The sequence below is a fragment of the Chelmon rostratus genome, chromosome 11, assembly GCF_017976325.1.
Source record: "Chelmon rostratus isolate fCheRos1 chromosome 11, fCheRos1.pri, whole genome shotgun sequence".
Classification (NCBI taxonomy): domain Eukaryota; kingdom Metazoa; phylum Chordata; class Actinopteri; order Chaetodontiformes; family Chaetodontidae; genus Chelmon; species Chelmon rostratus.
The window spans coordinates 12,573,706-12,594,025 of record NC_055668.1 but is presented as its reverse complement, the minus strand read 5'-3'; the positions used below and the strand labels follow the sequence as shown (position 1 = coordinate 12,594,025).

The 20,320-nt window shown below is 41.2% G+C and overlaps 1 protein-coding gene across 1 annotated transcript; it reads right to left on the bottom strand.

Moving 5' to 3' along the window:
* Nucleotides 1-14,672: 14,672 nt before the first annotated feature.
* Nucleotides 14,673-19,964, bottom strand: cxcl12a (chemokine (C-X-C motif) ligand 12a (stromal cell-derived factor 1)). Its single transcript, XM_041947698.1, has 4 exons — nucleotides 19,842-19,964; nucleotides 18,092-18,209; nucleotides 16,973-17,056; nucleotides 14,673-15,018 (listed from the first exon to the last, which is right to left on the bottom strand). Exons 1-4 carry the CDS (start codon nucleotides 19,906-19,908, stop codon nucleotides 14,991-14,993), a joined length of 297 nt encoding a protein of 98 aa, XP_041803632.1. The 5' UTR covers nucleotides 19,909-19,964; the 3' UTR covers nucleotides 14,673-14,990.
* Between the last annotated feature and the right edge of the window lie 356 nt (nucleotides 19,965-20,320).

Below are 20,320 nucleotides of genomic sequence, written 5' to 3'. Positions count from 1 at the left end.
TAATGGGCGACAGCATGTTGCACTTTGAAGCTGTACAGGTCATTTCCAGAGCAGTGATATATATGTTTCAGAAATCTGTCAGTGTTCATTTTGGCACCTGATTTTCATCTAGTTTGAGTCTCACTGTCTGGTTGAAGCTTGAGCTTGATGCAGCTAAAACATCACACAACATTAACATCTTTTTTGCTGCAGAAAGCAGCTTTGTTAGCTATTGTTGCTGGCAGAGATTTATTGTTTCTGAAATGCAAGATTAGGTCAAGCAGCTAAAGCGGCTTAAACAAATAAATATATTTTTGGGGTTGAGGTTAGAAGGTTGGAGGATCTGTTTGACCAATAAGGAGCTATGAAGTGTGATTCCACAGATGCATGCAGATAGTTCAATCAGACTTTGTAGCACTTCATTTGTCATTTTTTTCATTCTTTCATATTATTTTGCAGTAAAAATTTCTTTGAATTTGATTTCTTCACTATGCAAACCTTACCCATTGATTTGGAGGGACTACCTCTGTTATGTGTATGAAAACAATCTCAACTCAGTGTCCACTTAGATGATTTTGGGAGATTTTAGCCCCATCTCACCAACCTCGTCAGTGAACGGAGCTGCCTCAGGTGTGATCACATGACCTCAGTGATGAACTTCGGTCATGGAATAAAAATATCTGCAGTATCGGCTTTTGTTTCCTCATAATGACTAATAATTGTAGATTTTCTAATGATTATAGATCACCATCAAAAATGAATTGATTGTTCCTCGAAGGTTCAGTTCTGTTGGCAAAATAATATGTTTTGTCAACAGAACAAAAATATTGGGTTGACAAAACATGATGTAAATCTGTTTGTAGGTTTATGAGATATCCTGCTGATCCATCCAGACAGACAAACAAAGTAAAACGAAAACATAACCTTCTTGGTGGAGGAAAAATATTTTCCCAGAACACAAGAAACAAAAACAGGTTCCCATCCTTTGGAGGTCAGTCTCTGAGGTGCAGTCTTTCACTGGCACATGTTAGACCCCCACTTCGTTGTTTTATGCAGACTGTGAGCTACCTCTTTTCATGAAAATCAAATGCTTTCCTTTTCTCCAGTGTGGCTTAATCCTCGCTGCCTGTGGTGGCAGGTTTGAGTGGTGGCTGGTGCATCATTGTGAAGCATCAATGCAAAACCAAACTGTGAAACGTTTCCAGATCTCGGGGTCTGTGGTTGTCTGTAGAGAGAGAAGCTACTTGCCCACTGCTGCGTGTGTGGGTGGATGGGTGCGGGGGTGTTTCCAGCACAAAATGAAACAAGGACAAATTTTGAAAAGTCTGCCAAAAATTGATCCCAAAGCACTGTTCTCAATTTCCCCAAAACACTGTCATACTTTTACTCACAACAACTTTCATCTTCATCAGTTTTTAACATGATATGCTGCATTTGCTCTGACACAAAGGGCTTGTACTGTCATTCAGAAACTGCATTTGTTGTTGTTAAAAATAGAGGTCAGGCTAAAAATGTTTTGAAATCCAGACATCTTAAACAGAGGACCAAACAGAGACTAGCTGGAATTCAGTTTGAAGAGCATCACTGATAAAATTTGCCAGCGAGCCATTCAAGCCGTTTGTGTTTCTGTAAACATTTACTCTAACTGTACAATAGTGTTCTGTGATGAAAGCGTCTTAAGTCCCACATACAATCCTCATTTCCTTTGCTTATACATCTTGATTTTGTTTGATAGAAACCTAATATTTACACTTGAACAACAGAAAAGAGGGTTGCATCTTATTTTTAGTCATGCTAGTGGTATGACTCAACAGTAGAGACTGCAACGTAGGTCTGCCATTCCACCTCCAGAATGAAATATCTCAATATGGGATGGGTTGCCAAGAAATCTCATTCAGACACGTACATGAGGATGAATCCTAACAATGTATCTTGCAGCTTGTGACGCCACCATGAGGTCTTCATACCTGTGGTTGTAATTGAAATCTCTCCACAAATGTTTGATTGCCACGAAACGTAGCGCAGACATTTGTTACCGCATCAGGATGAATTGTAAAATCTTCGGTGATCCACTGGCTTTTCATTCACTGATCATCCGGTCAAAATTTCCATTTGTTCAACACTGTGGTTCATGACTAAATGCTCACAAAACAAAGCCATGCTGAGCTAGAGCTAATTAGCAAATGTTTGCATGCTAACACACTAAACAAAGACAGCGAGCAAGACAGTACTAAACAGCAGCATGTTTGTGAGTGTGTTAGCATGCACTGTTCTGCCTGCAGCTTCACAGAACTGCTAGCAGAGAATGCTAATTATTGTGCATTTTTATCACTGGATCAGGGACAAGCTCTTTTTAAATGCACCAGCTATGTGGGAAATGCCACGCTTTACTGGACACAAACTGCTGGGAAAAATCCATAACAGTCTTCTTTGGGCTGAGAATTGCATTGCCTCAAAAGAAAGATATTTGAGCAGAACGTATCCAGAGAGAGTCTGTCTCAGTGATGCAATCAGGCATTATGTCCCTGATGAACCCTGATGATCAGTAAACTGTTGTAGATTTGTTCTGTATACTGTCTCTATTGTTTGTGCAACACCAGTTGGATTTGGTTTCACATTTATGAGCACCACAGTATTTACACCAGAGCCAAAGTAATAAGTTCGTTAGAAATAGCACTGAGAGCAATTTTCAGGTCCGTCCCAGGGGCTGGACAGGCAGGATAACATGGATGTAACCTTAAGCATTTTCTGGACCACAGTGTAATTACTGAATGGGACTGCAATAACTGCTCCAATCTCGGGGGTGAAATTAACAGGCCCGAGAAGGTGTGAGATGCTCTTTCACCTCGGAGGAAATAACACACAATGCAGCCACTCATCTCTCTCTCACACACACAAACGCACACACCTTCAGTTATGCCGTATTTTTCATGAACTGTGCAACAAAATGAAGCTTGATTCCTCTTCGGCTCTCTCTGTTGTGTTGGTTTAGTCCACATTTCATCTATTTCTTTTTCCCTCTTTTATTACTTTGTCTCTCATGGCATCAAAGCCTAAATCTGTCAGTTTTGCTGAAAAGGAGGACAGATGTTCTCTCCTTGCCCTCCTCCTCCTCCCCCACATCTCACGTCTGTCCTACATCTTTAAATTATCACCCAGGATCTTTCCATTTTCATTACCGACATCATTTCAGTGTCTTTTAACATTAAGTGAAAGGAGGCATTTTCACCCCTTCTTTTATATCCATTACGAAATGTTATGTATGATAGACAAGCATGTGAATTGTGTAATGGCGACAAAGATAAGCAATAAAATCTGTCAGCTCATTTTTTTACACACATAAAAAGCCTTTGTGCCAGTTGTGTTTCTTTTGTTTTAAGCTTTGTTTTGACAAATATTAACCACAGCTTTCACTTTTGTGTCAGTGTTACTGTGTTTGAAATTTCATTCATGACATGTTGACAACCGTAATTTTCCTATTAACTCTTGATGGTTGGATGCAAGTAATAAAATCCCAGCAGGGGGTCGGTGGCTCAAATGAGCAATTGTATATTGAGCTAACCATCAAAAGCGAGTGAAGAAATGAATGTCACAGCATTGCTTTTCACAAGGCTTGATGAAACTCCTGCAGCTGAGAGAAGAACAGAGAGATTTGTCCACAACTGTGAAAATTACAGACCCTCTGAAGGTGGGAGGGACCCTGTTGGCATGCATGTGAGTGCTATGTGTGTGTATCAGGAAAGGAGGCTGTCAGTGCTGACATGATTGTTTCTGTAAGTGGCCTTGAGATGCTGCCAGTGAGTTTGTGAAAGACAGATATGGCTGACTGCTTGGTGGCAGTTTGGCAGTGATGCAAACCATTTAGTGAGAGTGTTGCTTCACTCTGACAGATAAAAGGCAAAAGGGGTTGCACATTTAGCTCAACTAGAAATGTTTTTGTTTTTTGAAATTTTGTTTTTTGCAAAATGTATTTCAAGCAATGCCCGGCATTAGATTATACCGCCATCTGCTAAAGGAATAGTTCAACATTTTGGGACATGCTGTACCCTCATCGCCTTCTTGCCAAGAGTTAGATGACAAGATTGATGCTGTTTGTATGCTAAATATGTAGCTGGAACCAATTAGCTTTGCGCAAACAATGGAACAAGGGCAAAACAGCGAGCCTGGCTTTGTCCTAGCAGCACTTCCAGCTCACTACTTAACACATCATATTTTGTTTGTTTAATTGGTACAATTAAGTGTTTTATAGGGGGCTGTGTCCCACACCATTTCTTGTCCAGGAGCAGTAACTTCCTGGTATCTCCACAGTTTGCCTAGCAACTAAAATGGTGAATTGTCACTTTCACACTTTAGTTTTTGGATGCATTAAACAAAGGAGATACAAATTGTTAATTAGTTGGCTCTAAAGGTGTTGGGAAGGGAATTATTTTGGACAGAGCCTGGTTAGCTGTATCTCCAGGGGAGGGGAATCTTTTTACCTATCAGGGGCCATTTCAGTTTTATGTCATCCTTCAAGGGCCATACTGAGTGGCACATGGGGCTCTCTGGTGAGTGGGCAGCACCAGAGAAGCTTATTATGCATATGAGTGTTTGGGGGGGGGGCATGGACCCCCCTTAGTGGCACCCCCTGGCCATGCTAAATTATTGAACATATATCCCACTAACCTCTGCAATGGATAAAGCTGCTCCTCTTTGGCAAGGCGTCTTATGTCAGATGGTAGTGATAACGATGCCACTTGCAGCTGTTTTTCCTGGTTTGGAAAGCCAGATGTCACAGCAGGCTTTTGTTCTTGCAGAGTAAGAAAATGCACATTGTTTCCTCTCCCCAGTTGTACTTGTCACACCTTTAAATTCACTTTAAATAATTGCACTTTTGAAAGCAGAGAGCTGAGAAGCCGGCCGAAGCTTGAGGCTCAGCTCTAAGAGGTGTTTGGTAACATCCACCATGAAGGCCAAATCACACAGACACCGGCAATCACTGAGCACAGACATGTTGTTTTTGTAGGCACCTTTATCCATTGTTAGTGGACAGTGGATCCACCTGAACTACATGAAAATGGAAAAATGTCTTGCAGCATCATCTGACAAAATGAATCCAGGTTGAAGAGACCTGCTCTGTAGTGTATTCAGCTGTGTTGGCTTGTGAAATGATCTATCACAGAGGAAGTTAGAAAAGCAAAGGTTTTCTTCTTCACTTCACTGGCACATAGCCCCGATCCTCGCTGGGCAGCTTGCTTCATTGTTTTGGTAAAACACTGTTTATTTGCATTGACACAGCCACATACTCTGGGGTCTGTTTCAGAAAAGCTCTGTTTTGGGGGGAGTATAACGTTTTTTTAGTTTGGACTTCTCCGGTTCCACAAACTGCTTTTACTCTACTGTCCTATTCTTGCCATCAAGCCTCCAAATTAGGCAGCACTGCAGACCCTGATCACTTCGAAAAGTATGCTCAACACTGTGGCTTCTCCAGCTGTGGTTTGAAGGAAAAGTAACTAAAGAGGGGACAGTGCAGCTCGTTTCAAATACATGTGGCCGAGTTTGAGAAGAAACAGCATCACAGTTCAGCCTCATGTTGCAGGTGGAGAGACATCTTCAGTTACACTCAGGGATTACATGTCGGCTGCTTTGCTAGCTTTGTTCCAGATTCCAGCTCGGGAAAGCAAGGGATCGCTGCGTGAGTGGGAGCAAACGTAGTAACAATAGGGTACTAAAGTCTGCAAGGATTATTTGATGCCAGCATTAAAAAAAAGCATTTATTTCCTCAGTTGAATGTGAATCACTCTAAGGAACCCGAACATGAACATTTACCCTGTGAGTTTTGTGTCAGATCAAACAATGCTCCTTCAGGAAGGTGTTTTATTATCATACAAATCCGTTTTCAATTTTAGAACAGTAACAGATTTGGGAGCTACTTCCTCAGTAGAGGAATTAAATGGACTTTCCAACATAAATAATTCTGGAAAGACACTCCTTTAAAAGTTATTTTTCAGTGCTGTAATCACCACAAAATAAATTCTATTCACCTCCATTGTTTTGGAACAGAGGCAGAAAACTCAGAGACAGACAGCTCAAAACTTGGACAAAGAACGCCAAAAACGATGTCATGAGAAGTAGTGTGAGTGAGAGAATCTGATGTGGCATATACCCTTGAGTGCACAAATAATAGTAACGAGAGGATGAGGAAGAAAGAAAGTAAGAAAGAAAGAAAGAAAGAAAGAAAGAAAGAAAAATGGAAATATCTGTTGGTGCGAATGAACCCTTGTTTTTTGCATATTTCGTGCCATATAAAGCTGAGTTTTTAGGGCACTGACATTAATCCAAACCACTGTGACTAAGAGAAGCAAACACAAAAAACCAGAGAGCAACCTTCAGACAAATGATGACAACTCTTACAAATTCAAGGTCAAACCAGATGAAACGTACACCAATCCCTTCTTGTTATTTGCATTTACACAGTCTTTGTTATATCAGTCTAATAAGTCTCTTAGCTGATAGTTAATCCTCCGGCGCGAACAAGTGTCTGCATCTTGGAAACAAAGCTGCAGATGCAGCTGTTTTATGTCACAGATTATGCTTCTTTTTTTTCTTTTTTCTTTTGCTCTATTGTGAATCATCCTTCAGCTTGTTTCTTTCCTTTTGTTGAATCACTGCCTTTATGGTTCTGTTTGGTCTCTGTGCCAATGTACACAGCCTTCATACATGGAAAAGTGAATGGAAATATTTATTTTTCAGGAGGCAATGTTGTGCTGTACATTTAAGATCACTTGGAACGGTGGAGAAGTGCATCCTGATTTGTGTGCACCCAGAAAGGGGTCAAAGGAAGAAAAAAAGACTCTCTGGCAGCCTCTTTAAGATGAGAGTCATGTCAGATCTGTCTCTGTCATGTCCAGCTTTTAGCTGGCCTGCACAGCAGTGTTGTAATACTAAAGTTCATCGCTCAGACTCTTAACTGTACTTGGACACAGTTTTCATGAGCTGTGCAACCTGGACTTGTCAGAGGAACCCACTGGAATACATATGCAGCAATAATTTACTTTTGTGATTCGACTAAACTGGATCTCTGATGAAAGGAAACATTTTATTGCTTAAAACAATTCATAGTTGCTATTTACATGTAGTAATCAAACACTACTCCTCTGAACTTTGGCGAGCTACAAACAGCCAACTTATAAGATATCTGTTATGTATCGCACAATTCAGACCAGATTGATAGAGAATTCCTTTCAGTCTGGGTATTAGAAAGCCTTTGTTCTAGCTTCTTTGATGTGTTTTATGTAAACTGCAACAGACAACTGGTTTGTCTGCGAGGTTGCATTCGCCTATAACAATAGATACGGTTCCAGGAAGGCTTCATTAAGTCGGCCAGATGGAGGGTGGTGCAAATGCACCAGGCAGACGTGCAAGGTGGATGGTCTTTAATTTTCCTCTGTGCTCGTGGCATCGGCTTCACAGCTTCGCTTCACTTCCTTTGCGTGATTGGATTTCCTGCAAACTGAATGTAGGGCTCTCGGGGGCAGGTTGTGAAACACCAGAGAGAAGCTGGGATCTGTGAGAGATGAGATCATGTTTAGTTTGGATGTTGTGCTTCTGGTCTTTCAGCCAGAGCTGGCGAGGAGCTTTCTTGTGTTGGCTCAGCTTTGGATAAGGACTGGCAGGGCCCAGATATGAATGAAAATAGAAAACCCTATTCACATTTTTTTTAAAACATCTGATTGCATGATTGCAATGTTGCTCTGGCCTAGGTGTATTGTTAAAGGATAACTTTCGCACGGCGCTCGAAAATGACGTCATCCACGTCAGAAGTAGTTGTCTAGAGACACTGGATGTTGATAACATGCCACCACGGGCTCAGAGGGGAATAGCACCAGTATATCTCAACAAAATATTGGAATATGAACGAGTTTCGCCGCAGATTATGCGTTTATAGAGGGTACGCACGGGTGCCCCGATAACTCGCATTATACGGATATATGCGCCGCTCCTCATGTTCCGCCGCTAATTTCTTCAAAACGACTCCAAATGCCACCAAAGTTGTCGGGGTGTCTAAATGGTCGTAATTAATGCTACAAATAAAGTCCAGGTTGTAAAAAACGAAAGTTATCCTTTAAGACTGAGTAAAGGTCGACTGTCCAATAATGAATATTACCCTCTTTCTACTGATCCATTTTCAACAATGGATTCATTTTCTGGACCAGTCAAACATCATCAATGGCTTTCTTTCTCTAATTCCTGAAAAATGATCATTATTACTGAAGCTCTTTTTAGATGAAAACAATCACCACAGCCATGCAAGCAGCTCTGTGAGGCTGCGAGGCACAGGGGTGCTTTGAACTAAACGCTAACATCAGCATGCTAACGTGATCACGATGATCATGTTAACATGCTAATGTTTAGCAGGTATGTTTACCATGTTCAGCATTTATTGTATTAGCATGCTAATACCAGCTAGATTTGCAGACTACACAAATTAAAGCTGGTGCTAAGTGAAAAGTCAGGGGATCACAAAAGTCAATAGGACTAAATTACACGGGAATCCATCCGATAGCTGTTCAGATGTTTCAGCCTCGACTAAAGTTGCGAATCCAACAACATGATCAGGTTAATGGTATCCACTACTGAGTCATGTCTTTTGGAGAAAATACAGAGCTTTCACATGGTTCTGTTCTTTTAAAATACACCAAGTTCAAATAATCAAGTCAAATTTGAAATCTGGTCAAAGCATCACAACTACCTAATGAAATAAAAACATCGAAAATATTTGTGGTGTATCAGTTACAACAAAATCCCGTTCAGATGTATTGTGGGTGAAACGGTCATTTCTTTGCTTTGTCTCTAGAAACTGTAATTGTTTGATGATGAACAATGTTGGTGGATGGCATTAGGCTTCAGACCTCCCTGTCTGTCGCATCTGGACAGCGTTCTCAGTCACTGAGTCACACTGCAGCGCAACAGAAGGGTCTCTATAGTGATCATACTCATGGTAAAAAAAAAAAAACACTCTGTGGTATTAAAGATGAGGCGAGTACAGTATGTTGGTTTCATCTCCAGATAATGGTATAATTATTTCTTTCTTCTTATGGTTAGTCACATCATTCACGGTCTTCTTTTTCCCGTCTCTTTGGGTGTCACGTGGCACTCTTGAGCTGCATATGGGAAGACATTCAACTCAACATTCATGGGGGCACCGCAGATATATCAACCAATTATGGGATGTGAGTGATAATCCTGAAAGGAATGGAGATGAAGGGAAGCACAGTGTGTGATATGCGGGTGAGTTTTGAAATTGGTGGTGTTTCGGCGTCTCTGGGCCCCGCAGACTGAGGCCTCCTACTGTCCCCTGAGTGTGTGACTCCATTGTGCCTCATCCATACCTAAGATCCAGAGTCCACTGGGTTTCTCCTGGGTTTGAAAACAGAATGACTTTGAAGGAATTTGGACCATAGCCATGTTATTGTGTGGCGAGAAGGCCCCACATCCATGCAAACATCTGTGTGAAGATGGATAGAGTTGGGACTCATAACCTCGGCAATATTAGCACATGAAAGGTGGAAAGACTGCAGGGGGGCTATTTTAACTGCTGATAGGGCCCCCTCTATTAGCCTCCCATTCAGTCTCAAACAGACACACACATGCCTCTGTTATTACACACTGCATGCTGGTCACTTTCAACATCCATCGCAGTAACTAACTCTTCGGAGACGTTCGCCTGAGCAATTTTGTCATAATTGTGATTAATGTTCTGGCGGGTCACTGGCAGTGTTAAGGCAATTAACAACACTCAATACCCCTCTTTGCACAATCAACAAGTCATTTGCTAATCATTATTTGGGATTTTTCAGAGTCAGTGTGTGCATTTGTAGAAACGTGCTACGGGTCATCTGATACAAGAGCAGCTACGACTCTGCTAATGTTTCCCTTGAGAGGCGGGATTTTGGTACACGCGATGCCGAAGGGCAGTGGCCTGGTCTGGGGCAGGGGGGGTAAATAACAACATGGAGGCAGCAGGAGGGGGGCTGTGGTTGAGAGAGAACAGGACGAACGCAGACACATCGACCTCCGCTCTGATGGGAAATGAGACAGAATCAGAGCTTATGGGCATCATATCTGAGCAAGGGAACGACTGCAGGCAGTTCTGTATCCAATACAAATACATAAAGCATGCTACATCACATCAGGTCAGCTGACTTAGTCGAAATCAGGTCTGAATGAGTTTCATGTTTTTCTCTTCCGCAGTATTATACGGGCGTGTTGAATGACAGTTAATGGAACAATACAGAATAATCTAAGAGATTAGAAGAGGCCCAGTGTGTTTGTTTAAATTAAACGCACACATACCCTCACAGCTGCCATTATTTTGTCCTCGCTCAGGCTAAAGTTCACAGCTCTATAGATTTCTAATCTTCACTGTTAAATGTTCCTCTTCATATTTATTTTGTTGTCTGTCTCTGTATTGAACTGCTTCAGAGTCTAAACCTGGCTGCCGAGGAATTTAAGTTTTCAATCCTCAACCGGAAAAACCAAAAATCAATGCCACATGACAGCCAAGTGTCTGCCCCGCGGTAGCTGACCCCGCGCGCTCAGCTAATTGTTTCGGGGTGAAACAAAAAAAAACACAGAGTTTTCCTCTGGGACATCACATGTGAATACCAAAACTAGTGCATCCGCTCTTATTAACAGGGTTACAAAAAGCAACAGAAACAGAAAGATGAGCTACACACACACACACACATATACTGTTTCATGCACATGCTTGCATGTTGCAGTGACTATAGGGCAGGAAGTCAGTGTTGTCTGAAAGTTGTGCTAACCACAGAGGCCTTCTCATGGAGCACAATATCATCAGACCTTCAGCGGACCACAAATCTCAAACTATTCGCAAGTTTCAGATCACAGCTGCTCAGGAACTGGCCAGATAGTTTCCATTTGCCGTCTTGGAGATTATTGTTGGGTTGTGGCACTTTGCTCTTCCACGGTCCAACCACAGCGATGAAGGAGTGTCTGCGTTTTGACCACCTAATAAGCTCCGGTGGGTAATTTTCACTATCCCTTGACATTTCGGGTGGTGACAAACTATAAGGGCCTTTAAATTGCTGTGTTCAGCTGCCAGCTGGAGGCTGGAGGTACAGAGCTAAAGCAAAGTTAATGATCTTGGAGGAGAGCTAGGAAGTGACATCACACATGGATACACATGCATACTCGCTGATATGAACACACACATAAACATTCAAGCTGAACCCAGGTTAACTTTACCACCTTGTAGTTTTTATTAAAAACTGGTCTGGTCTGAGAGCAATGTTCACTGGGACCTTCTTGAAGTGGCTTTCGATGACCCCTGTTACCCTCTTACGCACACACACACACACACACACATACACACACAAATGTTATATTTTTCATGCTCAGCTTTTCATGATGAATAACCGCTAAGTGGAGTTTCATTGGCTGCACATCTGGGAGCCCTTACAGCATAAGATGGAGGGAACATGTACGATACATTAAACGAGCACATACACTTCGCTGGTCCCTCATTTCTGTGTCATTCCTCGCATTTCACATGACAAATTTTCACGCGTCTGTCAAGGTGTCAGTTTTTCTTCTGACATTGTGGTTGAACTCCAAACCCCAACTGAGTTTTGAAGGCAATGCCGAATATGAAAGTCATATGTCGTCTCCTGTCTTGCACATTCCTTCGCCTTTGAGTAAATCAGTACAATGCCGGCTGTACAGCTCATACCAAGGTGCTGAGCAGCCCTCTGGTTTTATCATTTTTTTCAGTATATTCTCAGAGTCTTTCACAATAGAATAAAACACAGCCTTGCAACACAGACTTTAATTCACTTTTAAAACTGAGCTCTTGGTTCGAAAAGTTGCTCGTTCAGGGATTTCGTTTGTCCAAAGTGGCACTGAGTCACAGCTGATTACATCTGTGTGCTTGTCTCCCAGGTTTGCCGATGGCTTACTGAGCAGATCTGTGGTGTGTTTGTTTAGGCTCGGTGCCCGGCTCGCCTCCAGTACCAACACGCCACTGAAGACGATCACTCGTGTAAAGCGGCCAGTAACTCATTTAATAATGCTGTTCTGTTACACTTCAGTAAACTTGACGTACAGATGCATTAGTGATTTTGCACGTCTCATTTACTTTCCATAGTCTCTTGTTTAAGAGAGGCTTCAAAGAAACCTCTTTATATGTTTACATTGGCTGATTCCTTTTTCACACACAACACATTTTATGTGAATGACATAAACCTTTACAAGCAATGTGTGATATTTTCTGAGGTTTTTTTTTGCATTTTCTTTTCACATTTTCCATTTACAAGTAAATGAAATGTGCACATAAAATATAAAATATATCCCCTTTTCACTGCATCTCAGGCTTCATGGCACCAGTCGCACCACCTGCATGGTTTAACTGGTGGATGTTGGCAGTGATCCCAGGAACACAATGAACAACTGCTTTTCATTAGTAGACATGTCACATTTTTGTAGGTTTCTCTGCGACCCACGTAGATCGGTCATAATGTAGTCACACTGATAAGTGCAATAAGTAATAAGTGAAGCATTGATGATAGAAGGCAAATCGCATGTGAGCCTTTTGCCTTATTAAGCTTAACAGAAATATTCTCAGTGAGCAAATATTTTTTAAATGCTTTATTAAGAGTACAAACAGTTAACACTGCAAGATATGAGGATCCATCCTCTGTATGACTGACAAAATGTGACAAGCTGCCCCATCTCCCCGTTATTGGGGAGGAAAGTAATGCTACCTGCAGATTCCTGCAGTGATATCAGTTTAACACAATCAGTTTATAATGTGATTATGTGCGATTAATTTCCACTCCGAATTGGGACATCAGAGCTAAATCAGTGGCTAAATCAATGTCTTTATCTCCCACAACAGAGCTTTTATCCCACTTAAGCAGAACTTCAAAGCTAATCAGCAAACATGGCAAAACGGCTTGGGGACTGCCACTCACTGCCCTTTATCTCTTCCTGATGTTTCAATCAGCCGACCACTCTCATCACATATACTACTGTGCTCCGCCTCACATAATGCGCTTGGAGGGAAGTTAAAAGTTCATCCCTTTTAGCTCTAATGTTTTCTTAATGGTCGCTTGTTGAGTTAATAGTTAAATAGCAGGCGGGATTATTGTCCTTGCCTCTCATTTGCCTCTGTGAGTAAAGCTAAACACATGTTCTCACATCAAAGTCAGATTCACCCTCTGACCCACTGGTACAGTAAGATTTCAGCAGCTGTGTGTTGGCCCTGGAGAAGCTGGCTTTACGCTGAACATATCATTGTGTGTGTGTGTGTGTGTGTGTGTTTGTGTGTCTGTGTGTGTGTGTGTGTGCAGCAATGGGCATAAGTGTGAGTATTTATGATGAAAAAGCTCATAACTCATAGGAAAGCATATATTGAAATAGTTCCCATAACATTTTAAGGATTTCCTTTTTTAACTGACCAACTGTATACAAGTTTTACAAGAAAACGTTGGCTGGATGACTCAGGTGTGAGACTAGAGTTTCTTCGTTTAAATGTTTAGATTTAATATATAAATGCATAAAAAGAGTACAAAAATAAAACATTTATATAATATTAATTTGACATATGAAAGGGAGATTTAAATGAATAGATGACTAGATCTCCCGGGCTTTAACAGTTAAATGCAGCTACACATTCAGTGATCAAAAAGAACAGAATGGAAACAGCATGATTAACATACAAAATAAAGATAAAAGACAGAATTCAATTATCAGACTTAGTGAGTAATAGGAAATTTTGTTGTTAAAACTTGGATACATCACATATAAAGTGCATTGCTATCTGCATGACAGTTGTAGGTAGACACATCGATGTACATCTATTCATTGATAGTAATGGTAATACAGGTAAAGGTAATACTTTCTCTAGTGTGGCTTTCAGTATAACATGATGCTTTAACTACCGATGTGATGGCTGTTATTCAAATTGCTCTACACTCTTCTTTGAAATGGACACTCCTATTACTTCTGACATGACTTCATCTTTTTCACTCCAGTTTAGTAAGACAGCTAACTGTGCCACGGTTTGTTCTTACCATCTCTTCTCAAGCGACCCAGCTTCATGATTCCAGTAAATTTCTAGTTATTGGTTGCTCAGTTAAAAGTGTTTGGGATCCAGATGTTCAGCTTTTCTCTAAGAATGAAAAAAGGCAGACACGTTGCGTAACGCGGGATCGCGTAATCACAGCCGCAGAGCAGCTCAGGAAATGCTCGAGCTCGTTTGGCATCCTAACCTCCATCACAAAAACATTGTAATTGCCACTTTTACTAGGATCTTTTATACATCTATATATAGCCTGGGAGTAGCTGGTGCCCATTGAAATTCCATGGTGCCAATTAATCTGAAACATGAAATACAACTTGGCAGACTCTGGCTCTGCCCCTTTCCCTTGCTTTGAGAAGGGAAACCATACATTGTTGTTGATCATTGTGTACAATTTAAAATCAGAGACAATAAGGATAAGCAGATCCCATGTTAGGGATTAGTTATAATAAATCTCCATGCTCAGCAATCCACAGGACTGTGGGATGCTAATCATGTTTGTGGTGGAGAAAACCCTCACGCTGACCTACATCTCTCCCCCTTAAACACTTTGACCCCGGGGTTGATCCCTTTTCCTAAATGACAGAGAGGCCAGAAGGACAAGAAAATCTCCAAAAATATCTCTTTACTGTGGAAGTCCATTAACAAAAAAAAGTATATACATATTATAGTTAGAAAAACATACACTCACAGATATAATTGCACTTTGCACTAATAACATCTACGATCTCTATAAGTGGTGAGAGTGGTGATGGCGAGGATGGTGAAAACGGCGACAGGGCTGGTGTTCATGGTGAAGAGTTGCAGGTTTACTCCATGCATGAGGCTGCCGCGTGGCAGCCGGGATAAGTGCTGTACAACATACCAGATGATCTCATATCACATGTTACATAGCTGCGACGGCTCAGGGGGATCTTTGCAGGAGCTTTCAGTTGCCCTGTTTGGATTTCTTCATCCTGGAAGGGAAAAGCAAATTTGATATGAGCTTTATAAGAACAAAATAGATGTTGAGGCGAAATGTCAAAATCATATAGCTTAATTGGCACTGAGTACTTGCACTGTTGGTTGCTGCCTCCCAATTTTGTCAAAACCAACAGGAGCCGATAGATAACTCTGGCTGAGTGACAAGCTCAATCAGTGGAGTGCGGATCTATTTCTTTCAACTCCTGCTAAACAGAATTGGTACAGTGTCCATTTCTATAAACACTTAGCTATTGAAAATGTAACTAGTAAACACCGTCCTGAAAATTAATGAGTATTTGTCCAGTCTTGATTGGATGCCAGGAAAGTGCCAGAATTCAGAAAGTATTCAGTTCCAGCATTCTCAAAACAAAAACAGCTGCTTCGAGTTTACGGGACCAAAATGTTTGTTTACCTGGAATCAAGAACTCAACATTTTAACCTATTAAAGTTGAATTTCCCCTGCACTCAGTTTTAGCTGGTCAGTGAGTCTCCTTTTATCCCATTTGTCAGTTGGTATTTTCTATCTCCAAAGTTTTCAGACAATCGCTCGTTGACAGGGTGAGTTTTTCTTTCCAGCCTTTTGTAAACTTTTCACTTGGCTGCTGGCAAATGAAAAAAAAAACTTGTTTTGATAAATCGCGTATCTGAATATGCAGTTTTGCAGAACATGAATTTGTATATGCAGGGTGATATACACATACACTGCACTAACCATGTATAAACAGTACACATGGGTGGGCAGCCTTATTATTGACAGTGAATAATACTATGCAAAATCTGAGCCACTTTTCAACTCATGAAGAAGGCAATCATGGTCTTGTTTACCAGACTAAAGAGCAGCACAATGCATGACTTACAATCGTGTGTCTTTACACACATTGTAAGTAAGTCTGTCCCTCCGCCCATTTGACTGCATGTGCAATTGGAAACACATTAGATCTGATCCATTGTAAATGACCACCGTCAACTCTCTGCATGGGCTGTTTTGTTATGCAGTGGACTGCTCACACCTCAGCAAGTCGAGGTCTCCACAATCATCCTCGAGACAGACAGTCTGACTGCGGGGCTGTGTGCGGGTCAGTCAGTGTGTATTGAATGTCGGGAGCCGGAGCGCAGGGCTGATATCAAAATCCTCACTGGGCCAGTGACTGCAGGAGTGTGTTGATTTTCTTCATATGAAAGGCATAAAATTCACTTTTTGCATCTTTGTCTGTCTCGCACCGCAGTGCAGAGTTTGTGTGATCTGAACACTAGGGGGGTGCACTGAAAGTATATGACTGCATAAAGTTTAGGATGGCAACTCGATCCTTTCAATAAACTTCATGGTGCCAATGTTATTTTCAGAAAAGTGTCCTCGGGGCAGGAAGAAGACAGCTGATATTGGCAGTGACTTTGAGCCTTCAGACAAACTTTAACATGAATAAAGAACAAGTTGTTGCACTAATGTTACACTGAGTGACTGAAAGCGAAAGGTAACCCTGTGAAGTTATATTATTTTTGCAAGTATTGAATTAAAAGCTCTGTCTAGCAAATATGCAATATTTATTCAAGTGAGGTGTAAATATTTTATTAAACCAGTGTCTTGCATAAACAGTGATGACCGGGGACAAACCCATAACAGCACTCTAGTAAGACCAGATTAAACTGTGTGTGCGTGTGTGAAAATGGAATCACTTTCAACTCCCACTTGGTCATGTACCAGCACGCCTCAAGTCCTGGGCTCCCATTTAAATTGGGCAATTAAGAGCTGTCACTTTCACAATGGTCCATTGATAGATACCCAAATGCGCATTTGTGCTCTTGCATGCCTCACTTTAAATTTCTATAGAGTGGAAGTGATTTTATGGTGCTGCAGATGAGTGATCCGTTACAGGGTGACAGCAGAACCATGCACTGCAGCAAACACACATTCCAGAACCAAAATCAGTCTGATTTAATGCAACTCACTTGTTGATAGCGTTCTTCAGGTACTGCTGCAGCCACCGGATCTCTGGGTTCACACACACCTCTTTGTTTGTCTTCAGCTTGGCGCTGAGCAAAAAGAAAAGAAGGTCAGAACATGGCAATTATGCCTCAGTGGAAGATGAAAGAGTAAGTTATGCAAAATTAGTGTCATCAGGTGTCTTGACACATTGTTATCAAACAGACTGATTTAACACCGCCTTGTCGGTTTGACACACACAGAGCTCTTTCACAGTGGAGACCAATCACCTTTCACCTTACATGTGATGCTGCTACCAATATTCACACAGCTAAAGACATATGTGCATTGTCACGGATCATATCCCTTAAATTTGATATTTTGCCCTTGATTGAAGTATCTAATTAATGTGTAGTTAAAAAAAACGAGCACATGGAGGTTGAAGAGTCCCTCAACATGTTGGCTCCTTTCTAAATGCAGCATAACCCTGTGGTTATTTACAGAGTTGGTGTAGACTGGATCATATGTCCCTATGTGGAAGATCATGCCTCCTTTTGGCGCAAATGTGTATTTGTAAGACCTGCCAATTCGTTTTCTCACTCTTAGCATTTAACTGATCCTGAAGTTTCCCCTCTATTGTAACCAACATGCATGTTGCAGTGCACTTTCATCTGTAAATTCACTCCACACGAGCCGTAACAATGAATTAAATCAGACCTTAAGGTTAAAAGCACAGTATGAGGAGGAAACGCTGCGTGACAAGCAAATAGGAAGCAAACCCAATTACAAAAGCCACAATTATTGCTTTCCTGTTAAAAACAAAACTGCATCCAATTTCCACCTTCCTTTCACGTTCACTCATACTCAAATGGAGCACTTCCTGTGGATGCGTCAGTGGGCTTGCGGTAAAAACGACTTGCTCTCTGTGCATGTGTGTGGAAGCGAGTGACAGAGGGGCGTGTGCATACACATGCATGCACAGCTCCTTTCTCTGGCCTGTCGCCTCTCAGAGATTGATGGTGAGAAATGTCCAACAAGGAGGAAACCTGTCTGATGTTTTAAGGCCAGGGACAACATGCAATTCTACGTGTTTGTGTGGATGCCAGTCAGTAAAGCAGTAAAAAAGGAGTAAAAACAACACTCACATCACTTGGAATGGGCAGTTGGGTGTGTGGATGAACCTGAGCTCTCGGATGTAGCCCCGTGGGAGGCTGTTGACTGTTGAGCGACAGTAGCATCTCTCCACCAGGCTGATGGGCTTTGCTGAGAGACAGAAGAAGAGATCAGTATCAGACATTTACAGAAAGCATGTTTCAAGAAAAGCAATAAAACATAGATCAGATGAGGCATCATGTGGAAGCTGGGTAAGACTGAACATTATTACCATAATCAAATGAGCTGAAAATAGAAACAAATAAATTCATATAAAGCATCCTCTTTGATAGAGGAACAAGTTGAAGCATGGATGCAGAGCCTCTGCAAATCTACAGGAATTTGCCCATACATGCGAACAGCCCATGCAGCATATATAGTCCTGTTGGATTTGCTTAGGAATTTTTATCAGTTCATTATTTATCTCAGTTATTTTTTGCATGGACATGCAGGAATGGAGCCAACACTGACCAGCATTAAATCAAAATGACATATTTGAGCTTTTAAGATGTTCCTGCTAGAACCACAGAACACACGCAGAGAGGTAGGGGACGCTTATATCAGGACTTCTAAACCCACAGACACTAAACTCTTTCAGTCACATCCAGCCAGGGCCTGTGTGGTCCCTACACTTCATGATGGATGTGCATACTTTCCATTATAACCTCAGCTTTCAGGTTTGTACACTGAGATTTTCACGGCTGATTAATGCGGAAAAATAAATAGGAGTATTTTTTTTCGGGAACCCCACATGACGAAATTCAGGGTTAACCGGGCGGACTGTGTTGAAAAAACGCATGAAATGACTTGGTATCAGTTGGGTGAAAGTGCTCTCAGAATAATCATAGCCTGGAGCATTAAAGACAAGGACTCGTAACAATATTTTCTTTTTCTTGTCAATCGCTGCTTTTAAAGGAAACTGTAGGTCGCACAAACAGATGGCGAGAAGTGGCGCTGTAGATTAAACTCCATGCTAATTATCTCCCGTTATTAACATGATAAAGGGAGCAGCACCTTCAAGTTGGGTGACTGATGTCGCCATGTAGACTAGCTGCGGCTTTGTCTTATAGCTGCCTCATTTGCCAGTAATTAAATGAAAACAAAGAGCAGAACAAATACACACGCTGATCGCCGATCCGACGCGGAGATTCTTACTGCTGGAGCCACATGTGCCCCATGTTGGTGCTTTACGCACGACGGAAAATGTTGTTTTTTACTACTCCGGAACAAGCACATGCTTTCCTTGTGCTAACATTTTCTGGGAGAAAAGCAATATTTTAATTAAAAGTAAGTGGTATTGACTTTTTGGCAACATTTGCACTTTAATAGTCTGCAATTGGAATTTGGCATCTGAATTAAATTGCAGATTATTTGGGTGGATTTGCCAAGAAATCTACTTACTTGCTGTCACTTCAAAATATTAGAATTAACATAGCAATTGTAAAAGCCTGTTTAGGTTAATTCTATATTCAAATACTAAAAGACAACAGTTGTAGACTGGAAATGTCTTTAGGCGCGCATTTAAACATTATTCATCATTAATGCATTTAAAAAATATATATATATATTTCTAAACTTCTAAAAAAAACTCCACATGATGCTGACAAGTAATGATTATGCAACCTCTAACTGAAGGAAAAATGTCGCTTTATCGCTTTATTTTACACCGACAACTGAAAAAATATAAAATCTAAATAAACCTGAACCAACAACAAACATTAAAGGCAGCAGATAATTCCATACCTCGGGATGGGGGCGCATATATCGCCACCGTGAGCGCAGCCACGACCGCCAGCAGCTTCACATCCATTCTGCGTTAATGCCACTGAGGTTTGATCCTGCTCGGAGTAAAGTCCAGAGGAGCTGTGACAGACGGGACTGTGGCGGGGTGTTAAATTACGCACCAGTGTCAATTCACCCAGAAAAACAGACATTACTTCCTGTCATGGATGGATGGAAAAATAAAAGCCCGCTTTGCTGTAACGTATATCTATCAATTAATATGATATGTCAAATTACAACCAAACAAAAAAATACGGTATTTACATATTTTAAAAAGTGCGTTCTTTGGAATATATCAGCAACTGATATTTCACACTCTTTGGTTTATATACTTTTATTTTTTAAATTAGAAATTTCCTGATTCATTTTGGTCGACCTCAGGTGATTTTGACTCAGGCATCCAAAACATTTAAAAAGCCATATTGTGTGCCGTCATTGAG

Bases quoted from the DNA above. Each gene is read 5' to 3' on its own strand.
- cxcl12a (XM_041947698.1), bottom strand. From the start codon at position 19,908: ATGGATGTGAAGCTGCTGGCGGTCGTGGCTGCGCTCACGGTGGCGATA. The intron at 18,210-19,841 runs GTATGGAATTAT...TCTGTCTCTCAG, and splicing joins ATATGCGCCCCCATCCCGAG to CAAAGCCCATCAGCCTGGTG. The intron at 17,057-18,091 runs GTGAGTGTTGTT...CTTTTTGCTCAG, and splicing joins AACTGCCCATTCCAAGTGAT to CGCCAAGCTGAAGACAAACA.